A 17,382-nucleotide genomic window follows, 5' to 3' on the forward strand; every position below is an offset into this window, starting at 1 on the left:
GGCCCTTGGCTGATAAAAGGTTGCCGACCGCTGACTACACGCTATTCAACATGTCAACATAAAATAAATCTTTGCAATTTTCTGTCGGTGAAGTGTCTTCATGTACAGTTAAAATGTAAAAAAAATATCTACTTGCGGTTTAAACAAAGTTTTACAGTAATGAGAAAATGAACAACCTTATATTATAACTAACCTTTCGAATTATTTAAGGGCTACAAATTTGATCGCAGCGTCTTTGCGGTACAAGGCTGCAGGTAAATACTAGCATTCGTTTCTTGCCAAATTACTGAATTTATTAGGATTGAAAAAGAAAATATGCAATTGATTAGACTAACAAGAATTATGTAACATATAAAGAAAATCAAATAATACATTGTACAACAAACGTGCGATAAAAACACTGCAGGCGTGTACCTCGTAAATTCATAACAAAACAAAGAAATCAAAACGTTCGCACCCTATTACATATTTTAAAGACCATAAATTAAAATCACTTGAAATCATACTATCCTTACGAGCTACGAACTGATGACGGTTAATGTAAAACGAATTATATATTAAATGTTACAACACAACACCTTTTACTAGTCGCATTGTTAACTGGAAACATCGGGCGTACATTTATTGGCAATCACATAAGATTTGTAAGGCAAAATTCTGAACGAACATGTTTCCTACAACATTTCTAAAAATATTATTTTTGTTTTTCTCTTATTGAACCTTCTACCCTATGTATGTATGTCTCGAGCTTCCAAGAAATTTTACACAAAGAATAAATGATACGGAAATGTTATAACAACACATGTTTACATATTATTGCTTATTACGTATAACAAAAACCGACACCAGCTAAAAAATTGCAATATCATACATATACATACTTCCACCTCATCATAACTCTGTGTGTACGTCGTGGAGAATACCTGGGAAAGCGAAACAAACCTTCAATGCAATAACAACTTTAGGGTCGTATGAAATATAGGAACAATACTTTGGATTGATATACAGTTTAGGTGTATTAGAGCACTTTTAGTGATCATGATTAAGCAAATGTGAAATAATAATATCAATGTGTTGAATATCTTCTTAGAAATTATAATTTATAATATCTTCTCAATGGGTACGAAACCTTTTCAAAAATAGAGAAGTGTAATAATAAAAGTAATTACCTGTATCATCAGCACTTGATATTGTGATTGGGTCGTGAATGTTGGTCTCGATTTCCTGAAACAAACACAAGTCCTTTCATACGCAGTTCACATGTATGTGGATCGTGGATGTGGTAAATGCCCTCAGTGCCCTATTTAAAAACTGACTAAGGCCCACTTGCACCATTCGACTAACCCGGGGTTATCCAGTTAATCCTGGCGTTACCATGGTTATTAGTACAATTTGACACTAGGTTAACGGTTTAACCGCTTAATCCGGGGTTAGCGAAATGGTGCTAATGGGCCTAAGTGTGTGTCGGGTGTCGGACCACGTAAAATAGAGGGTTCCGAGACTTCCGTACCTTAATATAATACAAAAGGCCGTACAAGAAAAAGGGTGTACCTTCGCGGTCGTCGTTTAATGAGATAATATTTTTGGGAAAATTACTTAAATGACTCAATCTTTAATCAAGCATATTCAAAATAATTTTCCACAAAAGTATTTATTAAGTTTATATTTTTTATTTTTTTTGCACGCCTGTGCATAAGTTAGACGGTATAGTCGCCATCAGATATATCGGAGCGGCCAAGGCGCTCACAAATATCTGCACACGCCTCTATTGTCAAGGCGTTAGAGTGCGTGTTCAGATATTGTGAACACCTTGGCCGCTGCGATATATCTGACGGCGACTGTACGTGACTCTACACAATATTTTTGACTTTAGGAGTCATTATTTCAACAAGTGTACACTGAAAAACGCTCTTATACCTTAATATAATAAGACCTATCGAGTGATGTGCTCTAGACACGTCGAATTTACTTAAAAAAATTAGTTCACTTTTAGTTAGGTACATGTAAGTAGTGCATTCCCAGAAGAAGGACTTTTGAACTAAGTAGCGGCTTATAAAATACAGAGTCCATCTAAGCTAACTGCACCGACTTGAATAGTTGTCCCGCTTAAAATAATAAACGATTTGGATAATCGTTTCCAGCCGAATTTTCGTTTCTGAACATTTATAATAATAAATAACACTACAATTAACTGCTGAGCGGCTACCGCGAAAACCAAAATTCGCAAATTGCGGGGATCTTTCTCTTTTACTCCAATGAAGGCGTAATTAGAGTGACAGAGAAAAATCCCCGCAATTTGCGAATTTCGGTTTTCGCGGTAGCCGCTCTGGTTTAATTTGTCTGGCCGCTTACCATGAAAATATAAAGTCGAAATATCATATGCCCGTCCAATCACGCTTCCATATTCGATTGATATAGTAACAAATAAAGGAACAAACGAAGTCGAGTCGGCACCCGGCTATCGCATTGTATGTAGAGTAGGTAGGTAGGTAAGTAGGTAGGCCTGGTAGAGGCCGCGGCGCACTCGCGCCTGCAGCGCCTTCACCTCCGCGTCGTAGTCGCTCCACTCGGGCACGATGCGCATCGCCGCCGACAGCTTCGCCTCCTTCGTCATCGGGTTGTTACACTATATGTAGAGTAGATACCTGCTCGTGGTCGGCGGCCTGGTAGAGGCCGCGGCGCACTCGCGCCTGCAGCGCCTTCACCTCCGCGTCGTAGTCGCTCCACTCGGGCACGATGCGCATCGCCGCCGACAGCTTCGCCTCCTTCGTCACCGGGTTGTTACACTGTATGTAGAGTAGGTACCTTCTCGTGGTCGGCGGCCTGGTAGAGGCCGCGGCGCACTCGCGCCTGCAGCGCCTTCACCTCCGCGTCGTACTCGCTCCACTCGGGCACGATGCGCATCGCCGCCGACAGCTTCGCCTCCTTCGTCATCGGGTTGTTACACTATATGTAGAGTAGGTACCTGCTCGTGGTCGGCGGCCTGGTAGAGGCCGCGGCGCACTCGCGCCTGCAGCGCCTTCACCTCCGCGTCGTACTCGCTCCACTCGGGCACGATGCGCATCGCCGCCGACAGCTTCGCCTCCTTCGTCATCGGGTTGTTACACTATATGTAGAGTAGGTACCTGCTCGTGGTCGGCGGCCTGGTAGAGGCCGCGGCACACTCGCGCCTGCAGCGCCTTCACCTCCGCGTCGTACTCGCTCCACTCGGGCACAGAGGCGTAACTAGGGGGGGGTTGGAGGGGGCACGTGCCCCGGGCGCCGTCCAAGGGGGGGCGCCAAAATGAGCAAAAGACCTGTACCTCTCCGCCTTGCTAAAAGGCAGCAGGGAAACTTTTGTCAGTCATATTTACCACCACTGTGAAGTGTGAAATGCGGATGGTATTCTGGCCCACAGCGCAAAAGAGAAAGCCGATCTTTTACTCTTACTCTTTTTGCCTCGAACTCGACCTTGACAGACGACGGTAGCGCCCTACCGCCCACCATCCCGCAGTGCGAATAATCTATGCAAGAAACTTCCATCAAGGCGGGAGTTGCTATGCTTTCGTTTTATAAGGCGAGCGGGCCGAGTGCTTCAGAGTTGTGTCCCGTGTTAGCGCGTCTTTTCCGTTAGAGGTCTCCTGTCGAAGTTACCATCTTATGGACTCTCCAAGAGACTACCTATGCAAATGGATCGCTAGCCCTTTGTCCGGCAGGCGCATATGAGCCGTAGTAGACGGAACCTGGCCGCGTAGCCAAGATGCCAATCGCTTACGCTCTGTAGCGATCGAAACGCAACTGTCACTGGCACTAATAAGGAAGAGTGATAGAGAGACATAATGCTTTTCGTTGTCGAAGCGATAGCGATTGTAACCTTGGCTAGGCCGGCTGCTTCAATAGCTATCTGTGACATGTTGTCTATCGACGACATTCATCGATATGCGGACGACAGTACTATACAAGGATGGCTAAAACATAACTAAATTCCCGTTGCCAGGGAGGTTTTGGGTTTTGGGACTGAGCAACTTTTACTACGGGACTAACCCCGAAATCGCGAAAAAAAAGTTTACCCTCCCATAGAAAATGGACCAGCCAAAATGGAGAAAACAGCCAAATTTTTTTTCGCGACTTAGAGTTTGGACTAATAGTAAAAGTTGCTCAGTATAATCCAAAAACCTGCCTGGCAACGAAAATGCAGTTATTTTTTAGCCACCCTGTATACCTACAGGCTGGTCCAAACCTTGACGCCCATAATTTGTTTTTAGAATCCTCGTCGTGGGTTATCAGAATATACCCCATGTACCTGATGTTAGCCGATTGTTCGTAGTTTTCGAGACTTATAACTTTTGTTAAGAAATTCTGGAGTGAAGCTTTGCTTTGCTTTTCTGCCTTCTAATAATTGTTCGTGGTATTTGCACTGATAACTGAACTGGACTGAACTGAAATAGCGATGGGGAAGTGACCCCATAAAATAATAGTAGAAATAACTGTGCCAGGTATCGAGGCATTCTATCCAGAGTTTCGGTGTGGGATCAGGACAATTTAATCCGATTCAATCCTACCATGACTCAAATTTGCGCGTTTACCGCTAATACCGCTAAGAAAACCTCATTTTTCAAGGCACAACCCTTCCCATGTCAGGGAGTATTGGGAGTAAGGTTTGCAATCCGGATCCGAAATGTATGAAATTATCCGGATCTGGATCCGGATCCACGGATCTTCCCATACATTTCAGATCCGTCGTGCAAACCCTAATTGGGAGCCTCGATCGGTGTTGACATCTCCATCAGTGACGTCCAATAATTTCGTAGCCACCTTGCTGGGTAGGCTGCGCTCGTATCAAAAAAAACTCGGTGTGCTCAATAAAGGGAGGCCACCGCCATACTTTACTCTGGGGTAGACTGATCCCATATATTGAGTACTGCTGTCACCTTTGGACAGGAGCACCTGGATGCCACCTTGGGTCCTTCAAATCAGTCCAAAGCCGCGCTGTACCTATGTATCGTCATCGGGTTGTTACACTATATGTAGAGTAGGTACCTGCTCGTGGTCGGCGGCCTGGTAGAGGCCGCGGCGCACTCGCGCCTGCAGCGCCTTCACCTCCGCGTCGTACTCGCTCCACTCGGGCACGATGCGCATCGCCGCCGACAGCTTCGCCTCCTTCGTCACCGGGTTGTTACACTGTATGTAGAGTAGATACCTGCTCGTGGTCGGCGGCCTGGTAGAGGCCGCGGCGCACTCGCGCCTGCAGCGCCTTCACCTCCGCGTCGTAGTCGCTCCACTCGGGCACGATGCGCATCGCCGCCGACAGCTTCGCCTCCTTCGTCACCGGGTTGTTACACTGTATGTAGAGTAGATACCTGCTCGTGGTCGGCGGCCTGGTAGAGGCCGCGGCGCACTCGCGCCTGCAGCGCCTTCACCTCCGCGTCGTACTCGCTCCACTCGGGCACGATGCGCATCGCCGCCGACAGCTTCGCCTCCTTCGTCATCGGGTTGTTACACTGCGCAACACACTCAAATTATCATATGTTCATTTTATACACAAAGTATACACAAATGTAGACAAATGAATAAAAAATCTCATTCGAACCGAAATAAATCCGATTTTTTCCCCTCGGTTTTCCCTTTAACTTGAAGTCATCATTATATATTCGTGGTGATGTATATTGCTTAATAATTAATAAACCCTTATACCGAAATATTCCATTAACGCAATTTTATGTGCGTCATTTACCATTTAAATGACTAATATTAAGGTGGATGTCTAGGGATGGGATGCCGATTATCAGCCAAAAGATGGCGTCACTGTGCACGAATTGTGGATTTTCACTATTTCTCCCAAAATACAAAGTTTCATAAGATGTGTTGATATGTGCGAAAACTATAAAAAATACTACATCTAAATCGAGACATGTTCAACTCAACATTGTCTCATTTCGTTATTACCGGAATCCAACTGCAAAATATTGCAATTTCTTGCATTCACGCACACTTACGTACTTAAAGTCACCTTAAAGTCAGTGTCAAATGTCAGCACATTCGTAATGTTACAGTAAAGTAACCTAGAGGGCGCAGCGGATGAAATGTTTATTGTTGAAAAAAGATTGGAAATTAAATAATAAATTCTTGTTTGAGCAACGATTAAGAATTACAACGCATTCAGAAGCAACTAATGTTTTCGACCATCAAATGTCATGTGCTCGTGGCACCCGTAGCCTCTATTTTGAAAAAAATCAGATTGTAGCTAAGATACATGGTTCAAACCCCGACAATGCCAGTTTTTTTTTATTTTATAATTTTAGCATTCTCTTTTGAATTATTTTAAGCGTATGTTATTCTTCGAAACTAAACTTACGTGAGTAAAATATTTTCAGTATTTTAATTATTTTTTAATAATATTATGGGAAGATTTATAAAAGTATTTTTATTTTCCGATTTCAAAGGATATAAATAATGATTAAAATAATTAAAAAAAAGTCATGCATGAGGCTAATTAGGATCGCAGAATAGGTATATAAGAAGTCAACTATCGACGAAGTATAGCTGGTCAAGCAGATCTTGTCAGTAGAAAAAGGCGGCAAATTTGAAAAATGTAGGCGCGAGGGGATATCGTTCATAGAACATTTGAATTTCGCGCCTTTTTAGGGTTCCGTACCCAAAGGGTAAAACGGGACCCTATTACTAAGACTTCGCTGTCCGTCCGTCCGTCCGTCCGTCCGTCTGTCACCAGGCTGTATCTCACGAACCGTGATAGCTAGACAGTTGAAATTTTCACAGATGATGTATTTCTGTTGCCGCTATAACAACAAATACTAAAAACAGAATAAAATAAAGATTTAAATGGGGCTCCCATACAACAAACGTGATTTTTGACCAAAGTTAAGCAACGTCGGGAGTGGTCAGTACTTGGATGGGTGACCGTTTTTTTTTTGCTTTTTTTTTTGTTTTTTTTGCATTATGGTACGGAACCCTTCGTGCGCGAGTCCGACTCGCACTTGCCCGGTTTTTTTACTGACAAGATTTGCTTGACCAGGTATAAAATAAGTTTCCAAAATTTTATTGAAATGATATACCTACATGAAATAATCAAATACAACACATTTACTTAAAATAACTTTTAAAATAAGGCATATAAAATTTCCAAAAAGATGAAACAAAATAAATAAATAAATACAAAAAGAAATGAGTCTTCGAGTTCGTGGTTTGAACCCTGTCATGCTGTTCAACTTGTTAGACTTATACTCAGTAGCTAAAAGCCACTAGACCATTTGACCATAGTAGACCCGGGCGAAAAATGCCTTCTTATTTAAGTAACCCATTACTGTCAAAAATATCAAGTTTGAATTGATTTGAAATATAATTTTTCATTGTCGAGTTATTGACATCCAAACGTTGCGAGCATGTTGTACTTTAAACCACTTGGCAACGTCGCACGGGGAATTCTTCTGAAAATGTATGTCCTTTTATATTTTGATATTTATGGATATATGAGGATTCTTCTACTTATGTTGCAAATTGATTAAATTATCGAGAGAAAAATGCTAATGCAAAGAAAACAAGAAATATCCGTTTCATTTCTCATGCTATTGATTCGGTTAAATTGTGTTCTAATGTATGGGGAAGACAAACTAATTATAGCCAGCCTTTTATGAATGTAGTATGATACCATAGGGTATGGTGCTTTACGCACACTAGCGTCCCTTCCCCTCCCCCTGACGCAACCCCCCCTTTTTGCATGAAATATGTCCCGGTACACAGTTTTTTACATTTTTTGAGGAAAGAATATATTTTAGGAAAAAAGTGTCAATGAAAGAAATAATCCTTAATAAATTCTTAATAAAAAAGGTCATATTCATTTTTTTTATATCATGCACCTAATTCATGTATTAGCTTGTCAAAATTCGAAATAACATAGTTTTTACTTAGGGTTCGAAACTCATTTATTATACACGGTGTAACATGAGGAAACCGAATAATTTTAACAGCGTATTCCTGATCACATTTAGAGACAAAAATGTCCTATAAACTTTTTTGAAATTCGCCTAGTTTCAGAGTTAATACCAATAAAAAAAAACAAGTTTCTATTGTTACATCCAATCCGCATTGGGCTAGCGTGGGGACTATAGCCCAAGCCCTCTCGCGCATGAGAGGAGGCCTGTGCTCAGCAGTGGGACGTATATAGGCTGAAATGATGATGATTGTTACATAGTTCAAAACGCCTTTTTGATGGCGATGTTGTTACTATGGGATTTAGTCTAAATATCCTTATTGATATGTCAAAAAGTGACAATTAAGTAACACGTTGCAAAAACTATGTTTACCGAAAAAAAAGTAAAAATCCATGTTAACTGACAAGTTTACCAATAACATTTACTTTTTATGTACATACATATATACTCAAAAAATTAAAAAATTGCGGCCAAGTGCGAGTCGGACTCGCGTTCCAAGGATTCCGTATATTACACAATTTTTAACAATGTATTTTTTATTTTATTTATTTATTTATTTAGATATTTAATTCAGGGAACAAGGCCCATATTACAAATACCTTACAGACTAACATACATATGTATTTTATAAACTTAAAACTAAACATTATTTATGCGAAACGTGAGTGAAATCTTTAAAAAATCCGTAGGAGTCGGATCAAAAACTGTAATTAAGTCCGACTCACGCTTGACTGTACATTTCTAATAGGTTTTCCTGTCATCATAGACCTATTTTATGTATTTTTTCAAAATTTTAAACCTAGTAGTTTCGGAGATAAAGGGGGAGGGGGGAATAGTCATTTTTTGCCTATTTTCTTGAATAACTTCTAAAGTGTTTATTCGAAAATTATAAAAAATATATATTTGAGATCCTTACAATAAGCTCTTTCATTTGATATGTAACATGATATAGTTTGAAAATTTTTATTTTTTAATTTTTTCATTTACCCCCCAAAAGTGGCCCCCATGTTTAAAATTCATTTGTTTACAAACTTACATATGTGTACCAGATTACAACTTGATTGGTCCAGTAGTTCCGGAGAAAATCGGCTGTGACAGACGGACAGACAGACAGACGCACGAGTGATCCTATAAGGGTTCCGTTTTTTCCTTTTGAAGTACGGAACCCTAAAAACAATAAAAAAAATTGTTTTCGGCGAAATTGACCTAAACTCATACAAACATTTTTTCCTTCTTTTAATTTGACCTCAGAAATAAAATCTTTCGCATTTCTTGAGGACACCTTGTATAATAAGTGTTATAAAATGAATATATAACCTTTTTTACTAAGAATTTAATAAGGAACTATTTCTTTCATTGACACTTTTATCCTAAAATGTATACATGAGGTCAAAAAAAGGAAAAGATGTAATATGTGTTTAGGTCAATTTCGCCAAAAAAAAAATTTTTTTTGGTTTTTTTTTTAATTTTATGAATGAATTTGTATACAAAAAATTGTCACTTAAAATGGTTTTTTTTTTCGTAAAACTTAGTTTTTGTAAAGTGTTACTTGTCACTTTTTGACATATCAATAAGGATATTTAGACTAAATCCCATAGTAGCAACATCGCCATCAAAAAGGCGTTTTGAACTATGTAACAATAGAAACTTGTTTTTTTTTTATTGGTATTAACTCTGAAACTAGGCGAATTTCAAAAAAGTTTATAGGACATTTTTGTCTCTAAATGTGATCAGGAATACGCTGCTAAAATTATTCAGTTTCCTCATGTTACACCGTGTATAATAAATGAGTTTCGAACCCTAAGTAAAAACTATGTTATTTCGAATTTTGACAAGCTAATACATGAATTAGGTGCATGATATAAAAAAAATGAATATGACCTTTTTTATTAAGAATTTATTAAGGATTATTTCTTTCATTGACACTTTTTTTCCTAAAATGTATACTTTCCTCAAAAAATGTAAAAAACTGTGAACCGGGACATATTTCATGCAAAAAGGGTGGGTTGCGTCAGGGGGAGGGGAAGGGACGCTAGTGTGCGTAAAGCACCATACCCTAAGGTATCATACTACATTCATAAAAGGCTGGCTATAATTAGTTTTTCAAAAAGCACAATTTGACCGAATATATGAAAGAGGGTCATTGTTGTTGTAAAAGGTGTGCAGGAAATGATACGTTTCTGCACTAGAGCAGTTTAGGTTCCAATTACAAGTACGATTTTATTATTCTTTTTACAATAAGCAATTGAAATTTGGGTATAAATGGATTTGTTATACAATTTCCATTCTGATATTTGACTCCCCATTCCATAAATTACTTTTGGCCAAATTGTTAATTGAAAATACCTACTCTCAAAAATACCTACTCTCAAAAATACCTACTATAAAAATGTATTTAAAAAAACACATGCATTTTACTTTCCTCGTATGCGAAATGAAAAGTAGAGTGTTTTAACTCGGGTGAAAGGCAGCATTTTTGAAAAAAAACCAGGCAAGTGCGAGTCGGACTCGCGCACGAAGGGTTCCGTACTATAATGCAAAAAAAAACAAAAAAAAAAGCAAAAAAAAAACGGTCACCCATCCAAGTACTGACCACTCCCGACGTTGCTTAACTTTGGTCAAAAATCACGTTTGTTGTATGGGAGCCCCAATTAAATCTTTATTTTATTCTGTTTTTAGTATTTGTTGTTATAGCGGCAACAGAAATACATCATCTGTGAAAATTTCAACTGTCTAGCTATCACGGTTCGTGAGATACAGCCTGGTGACAGACAGACGGACGGACAGCGAAGTCTTAGTAATAGGGTCCCGTTTTACCCTTTGGGTACGGAACCCTAAAAGTATCATCTACTAATGTTATTGTTATGCACAAGCAGAAGATATTATAGAATCTTGTTTATTTACAAGAAGATGACATTTTTCTCCACATACCTATAGTAACAGCACCAGTCATGGGACATTTAAGAAGAAATTTGGAGTATTTATGATATTTCCCTTATACATGTAACTGGTCTACCGCTTAGCGTGTTAAAAGATGAAAGTCCTATCCGTCTTTCATGTTTTAGGCGTGTTGTATCAAAGATATTGCAATGAGTTTCCACATACTTAACAAATTAAAACTATGTTTTTTTCTTCTCCAGTCATGGACACCAAAGCTCCAGTAATGGGCCCCCAGTAATGGACGTGGATCCAGTAATGGGCCCCCTATAATGGACATTGCTCTATCAGTATAAAATATTGAAATGGGGTATAAGTTATGGCAAAAAAATCAATTTTTGGTATAAGCTTTTATCGATGAATGTATTTTTCTTTCCACAGCCAATTATTATTGTATTAGATCCATCGAGACAATTCTAATATACCTAACACAATTAGTTAGGGTTTATTTCGATAAAATTCCCATGGCCACCTCCTGTCTCCATCATAAGATCAGGTCGATGTTATCATATATAATATTGCATTATCATCAGATTTGCATACTTAATTACGTACTTACAAAAAAATTCAATTGTATCGGAAATCGAAAAGTGGCTCAAATTCAGTTACCAAAATTTGACCCACACAAACTAACAGGGCAAGTTAAATAAAAGTTTGGAAAAACGATATTAATTTATGCGAAGTCCGAGAATACCTCCTGGTTGACGTATTTCGTAACTACATTTTACTTCTGTATTGTTTAAACATGAAATTATGCCATGGCAAGCATTATAATGTCAATTGTCCCATTATAGGAGGCATGCAGTTTTACAGCTCCTATAATGGGATTGGGCCAAATACCACTATTTTTTTTACATCTGTGGAGTCACAACATAGTGTGTTGTATACATTATCTCATGGTAAATGCAATTAACAAAACACATTCTAGTTTTCATCGAGTATTAATTAATTAAAATTTAATAAATTAACTCACCTCTCTTAGCGAAGTTGTTAAGAATTCGTAGTGGTATTTTTTTTCAGTGACACGACAACTTTTGGGTTGACGCCAATTTCTTAAAAAATAACCAAATTTAATGAAACTTTAAATTGAAACAGCTCTAAGACTCATATTTATGATAATATACAGACAGTGTTTATAAACTATTTTTAGATACTTATTTTAGAGGATTTGTGGTTTTTTGTCCCATAACTGGTTCCACGTCCATTATAGGGTCCACTACTATATATATTTTTGAGAAAAATATAGCTAGGTATTTTAGTTTAAAAATCATTGTTACAATAAATATAGGCTTTTCCAGAGAACATTTACCGAAACGAAAGCAGAATTCACAAGGGTTTTCGGTGGACGACCGTAACGCGAATGATTGTTTGGACTGACCTTTCTATAAATATATTAATGTATTTTATTGTGTAATAATCATAATAATTATTAAGTTATATTAAATCTGGGAATGAAATTATATCAGAAAGGAGATTCTTAAATGAGTAGGTATACTCGTAACATGCTTTGTGCATTAAATATACCTCCCTCTATTGAGTGAAAATAAAACAAAATACACAGGTAATCTGTGTTGCGGTTTTAAAGTGCCATCTGTTACACCTTTGACAAATTAAAAATGATTACTTGTCAAATGAAGTCGCCATGTTAGAATTACACCGATACTATAAGCATCACTCACACAAACAAGCAATGAGGCAAAATTTTACCAATATTCAAAGGCTTTTTTCTTAATAATTTTAATCAAAATCTAGTATTTTTTTACGTTCTGCGAAGACAGAAATATATATACTACCCAAACATTACATATACAAGTGAAGAAACCCTATATAATAGGAGCTAGGGTGCCAAGAAAGTTGTATGAAAATCGAGCAAGGAGAACCACCTTAAGTAATGAATAATATGATTGATAAATAAATTACCAAATCGATTGTTTTCGCTTGTGGTTTTGAATTTTCATCGCACCACGTCTCGCACCAGAGCCACTCCTGTGGTAGGGACTTTATCGCAACTTGATGAATCATGTTGTTCGGCAAATCTTGATCTGTACAAAATAAACATACCGTAAAACAATTCATCCTCTGCTTAAAACAGGAAGAAATAAGACAAATCAAACATGATTATTGAGCTTAACTAGTCTCCAGACAGAATAACCCGTTGGTGAGTTGGTGACTGACCTAAGTTGGAGAGACTGTTGGGGTCCTGGCTGAGCGCCTGGTACTGGCCGCGCAGACGGTCGCCGGCGGCGATGCGCCGGAAACGCTTGAGGTCCACCACGTACAACGCGCTGATGTGGTAGCTGCGACCCTGCAGGTGGTTGCGCCAGTACCCTTGCTTCCAGAATCTGCGCGGATATCTCACTTTACAATACACCTGGTAATACATCTTATTGCTATCATCATATAGTAGGCCCGCAATACAAATAATTAATTCAATAAATGATAAAGCGATGACAAGGACTTCACAGATACGAGGTTCATTTTAAGATTTTGAAGACAAAAACAGTACAATGAACTAATTAATTATTCGACAGGCAAAGTATGAATACTATATGTACAAACTCGACACGAGTGATAAAGGATGTAAGTAGATTTAAAAAATAATAGGTTTTACACATATTTGCATACCTGAATCCTTCCATTTCCTTTCTACTATCACAGAACGGCGTGTACCCGTAAGGCGCGCCGCCCAAGTCCAGATCTACTAGCTCCTTCAGGTCTGCGCGGACGATCTGTGAAAATACAAACAACCTTCTAAACTTTGCCAAATATAGATAAAACTTGATAAAAACTTACAATTTTGGAATAAAGCTTTATTTCAGCGAAGTAGATCCAGTCATTGTGGAGGTATCATAGCGAAAAACCAGTAAGATTCCTTGTGTTATATATATATATATATATATATATATATATATATATATATATATATATATATATAAATGAAGAACTAAAGGAAGATTCAAGATATAAATGAATGTCGAATGTGTAACAGTACACATTACATTTACAACACATAATCCAACAATCAACACCACACATTACAATACATAATATGTTTTGGACAAAGTCAGACACAATCTTTTTTTAAAGTACAAAAACCAGAGCATAGAGCTACGTACCTGGTCCGCATCGACGAAGATGATCTTCTTGACGTGGAGCGGGAACAGCACGTCGAGGAAGAGGATCTTGTAGCCCCAGATGGTGCGCTGGCGGTCGCGCTGCCGCTGCAGCCAGCGCGGCCACTGGTACTGCACCAGCTCGTACTGGAATCCGTACTCTTGGGCCATGTACGGGAGAATGTCCTACAATATATGTAGCGCACATTAACATTTTTTTTTTTAATCAATGTTTATAAAACCGGCCAAGAGCATGTCGAGCTATACTCAGTGTAGGGCTCCCGCGTAACCCGCCCGTCACAAAAGGCTGCCTTAAACGAGGGCTATTAGTAAGTATAATGTACACATTACACAACAAGTAAAAGGGAGTACCTTCGCAACAGCGCCTTGAACGTCTTTACTGAAAAGGGACGGGATGACTTTTGACAACTCAAAAATGGCTCAATTGATCAAATTCGCTATAGTTTTCATTGAATATCGTTTGTTCTACTTTCACGATTTTGTCTATATATTTTTTTCTTTCCTAACTTAACCGAATTTAAGACCCCTATTCGTTTTGAAAACCTATCCAACGACACCCCACACTATAGTGTTGAAGCATAACTTAACTTATAGGGGAGGTAAACTATAAAAAACAAAATTAGCTAGTTCAACACGGATCCAAGGTTATTTTTCCAAATACAGTGTCGAGGTTCGAAGCGTGAGATCTATGTATATTTAAATGTTGGCAATAGTTATCACAAGGCTTAGGCTGTAGTTCAATGCAACTACGGTGTGAAATTCTAGTGTACGAGTAAGTAATTGTCAATGTTTTAATTATGTTTCAAACAAACGCAAACTGGCTATTCAATCAGCGTCTACATTGAAGGTACCTTATGTTAAAATTCTATAACAATTTTTTTTAAAGTTTAGTACCTTTAGCGAGGGGCTGAGGTAGTTCTTGAGGAACCAGAACTTGACGGGCGAGCGTGTGTGCTTGAGCACCGACAGCATCATGATGCGCAGGAAGCGCTCGTAGAGATGCCCGGAAGCCACGGAGAACACGTTGATCGTCTCGTCCTGAGACTCCTGCTCTTCGCCGCCGCCGAATGAACTAAAATATTATGTTACGTCCAAATACTTCTCGCCACTGTAATTTTAATACTATAGTCCGTTTTTTAGCATTAGAAAGAAGGTAAGCGATCTTGACATGTCTTTTAATTGAAAAACGCTAATTAAAAATCAGTAACTATTACTTATGAAAGCAGAAGAATATAAATGATCGTATTAGATTCATAATTGTTACATATTTGCCATGACTTATTTTTAAAACGTGTTTTTCAATTAAAAGACACATCAAGATTGTTTACCTTATTTCTAATGCTAAAAAAACGAGCTTTACACGTCTCATCAATATACACGTTACGGTGACTAAAAAATAAATTTATTCAGTATAATTCTAAAACATCCCTGGCATCGGAAATGTAGTAATTTTTTAGCCACCCTGTATATTCAACATCCTGTATATTGTATATGATTACACTACACTTATCTCCCACGGTAAAAAGTCCCGTATAAATAGTTGATGAATCGATCGAATACGAATACAAGCATCGATCCTCAATAAAAATGGGACATGGTTCTGCTTGTGGTTCCATTGTGGGTAACACTACGCTCGACTCGTGTGCAAGATACCTGGCGATGGAGTTCCATATGCCGCCCGAGTTGACGTCCTCGTTGTCGACGAGCAGGTCGTGGTTCTGCTTGTCCGGCTTCTTGCTCACTCGTAGTTTGATCACGTGGCTGCGGAACGAGCTCATCAGCACTTGGATTTCTTCGCTGCCGGCGGGTGTGTCCGTGTTTTCGTGCCTAAATCAAACGCGGTATATCGTACAAGTTTTACCACCATTGCAAGAAATCCAATCTTTAAGTAAGTAGTAACTAATAGCTAAATGTGTATTTTGCTTGGGTTTTAAGTTTGCTATGAGGTAGAAAAAACTTAACATTATAACAAAATGTAACTAATGATCAGACAAGGTGAAAACCACCCAAAAGTGTTTCTACTTTATGCAACCAGTACCTATTTTGATCTAATTAGCAATTAATGAAATAGGTCCATTTAGATAGCAAAGAGGTAGACGTGTCATGTATGTATTGTTTACCCAATAATCTGGTAGATGTCGTCAGAGCGGCCGGGTCGCAGGCGCAGCGTCCAGGCGCCAGGGTTGGCCTTGAGCTGGAAGTAGCCGAGGTTGGCCATGACGATGGTGTCGACGGTGTCGGTGCGCGCGCGCGAGCCCAGCACCAGCTGCAGCCCGCGCGGCGGCGTGCCCAGCGTCGCGTCCCAGGCGTGCCCCTCCAACAGCAGGTACTCCAGCTCGAACTCGCTGTCACGACACAATAATACCTAAGCTCAGCTAGGGTACATGTGTGGATCCATCATAGGAGAGGTAACGTATGTAACAATGAACCGATTGGAACGCTCTTAATTATCCCGAGTACAACAACTAAGATTTAGAAAACATTGGTACATACTAAAGTTCCATAAGTGTAAAAGGTAAGCATGCGCACAACGATGTCGACGTCAATAAGATGTTAGCTTCAAAGGTAGTAAAGAGACTTGACGCACTCATAATCAGTGACGCGAAGCTGATTTTTAGAGCATAAGCAATCGGTGACATTATAGTTAATATGAACATACCTGTGCACTACGGTGTCGACGTCAGCCAGCCGTATGTTGTCCAGGTCGTACACGGACTTGACACACTCGACGAGCCAGTTGGCGGGCGTGCGCAGCTCCAGCGACAGCAGCGGCGCGTGCGGCAGCCGCGCGAACCGCGCCATCGCGCCGCCAGCCGCCGCGCCCGAGCTCGTGAACTGCAGCTCGGGCTCCAGCACGTAGCGGTAGAAACTGAGCACATACAAGTCTTTGTCACACCTTCCCTTCTATAATACTTATTCGTTTTACTAGGGGACAAAGTCGTTGTTTAAAATATTCATACCCGAGCAAGCAAGGTTCAATAATTAAACCACGAATGTAGTGGTTTAAAAAGTGTAATTTTAGCGTTGCGATGGTTTACGGGGGCTAAACAAACTTTGCTACCGAATGAAAAACAAACGTTTTCACCACACCACCGCAAAACACCTATCGAAAACATTAAAAATCAAAATCGTTCATCCATTCGAATCATTCTAACAGCCAACATAGGGAAACAACTCAATATTTGCATCAATTTTTTTGTCACTTTTGTGGATATAAGTGTCTTATAGGTTTTTGAGGAATTAAGAGAGCCTTTACGAGCTGGTGTGGAAAAAATAAATATACATATATAGTATATTAGTCCTCAATGGTCGTAACTCGTATCCGACATCGGCGACCTTTACAATATCCAAAACCTCGCAAAACCAAAATTTATCTTAAATGT

The 17,382-nt window shown here is 39.3% G+C and overlaps 1 protein-coding gene across 1 annotated transcript in view; it reads right to left on the reverse strand.

Moving 5' to 3' along the window:
• Window positions 1-3,101: 3,101 nt before the first annotated feature.
• LOC134678111 (UDP-glucose:glycoprotein glucosyltransferase) overlaps window positions 3,102-17,382 on the reverse strand; it is a 32,433-nt gene continuing 18,152 nt past the window's right edge. The window contains exons 18-29 of the mRNA XM_063536561.1: window positions 16,659-16,868; window positions 16,120-16,344; window positions 15,653-15,826; window positions 14,894-15,071; window positions 13,982-14,164; window positions 13,491-13,594; window positions 13,041-13,207; window positions 12,786-12,907; window positions 5,340-5,480; window positions 5,180-5,296; window positions 5,020-5,136; window positions 3,102-3,206 (exon numbers count right to left, since the gene is read on the reverse strand). Of these exons, the coding sequence (XP_063392631.1) occupies window positions 3,102-3,206; window positions 5,020-5,136; window positions 5,180-5,296; window positions 5,340-5,480; window positions 12,786-12,907; window positions 13,041-13,207; window positions 13,491-13,594; window positions 13,982-14,164; window positions 14,894-15,071; window positions 15,653-15,826; window positions 16,120-16,344; window positions 16,659-16,868 (1,843 nt within the window). The remainder of the gene's footprint in view (window positions 3,207-5,019; window positions 5,137-5,179; window positions 5,297-5,339; window positions 5,481-12,785; window positions 12,908-13,040; window positions 13,208-13,490; window positions 13,595-13,981; window positions 14,165-14,893; window positions 15,072-15,652; window positions 15,827-16,119; window positions 16,345-16,658; window positions 16,869-17,382) is intronic.

The sequence above is a fragment of the Cydia fagiglandana genome, chromosome Z, assembly GCF_963556715.1.
Source record: "Cydia fagiglandana chromosome Z, ilCydFagi1.1, whole genome shotgun sequence".
Lineage (NCBI taxonomy): Eukaryota > Metazoa > Arthropoda > Insecta > Lepidoptera > Tortricidae > Cydia > Cydia fagiglandana.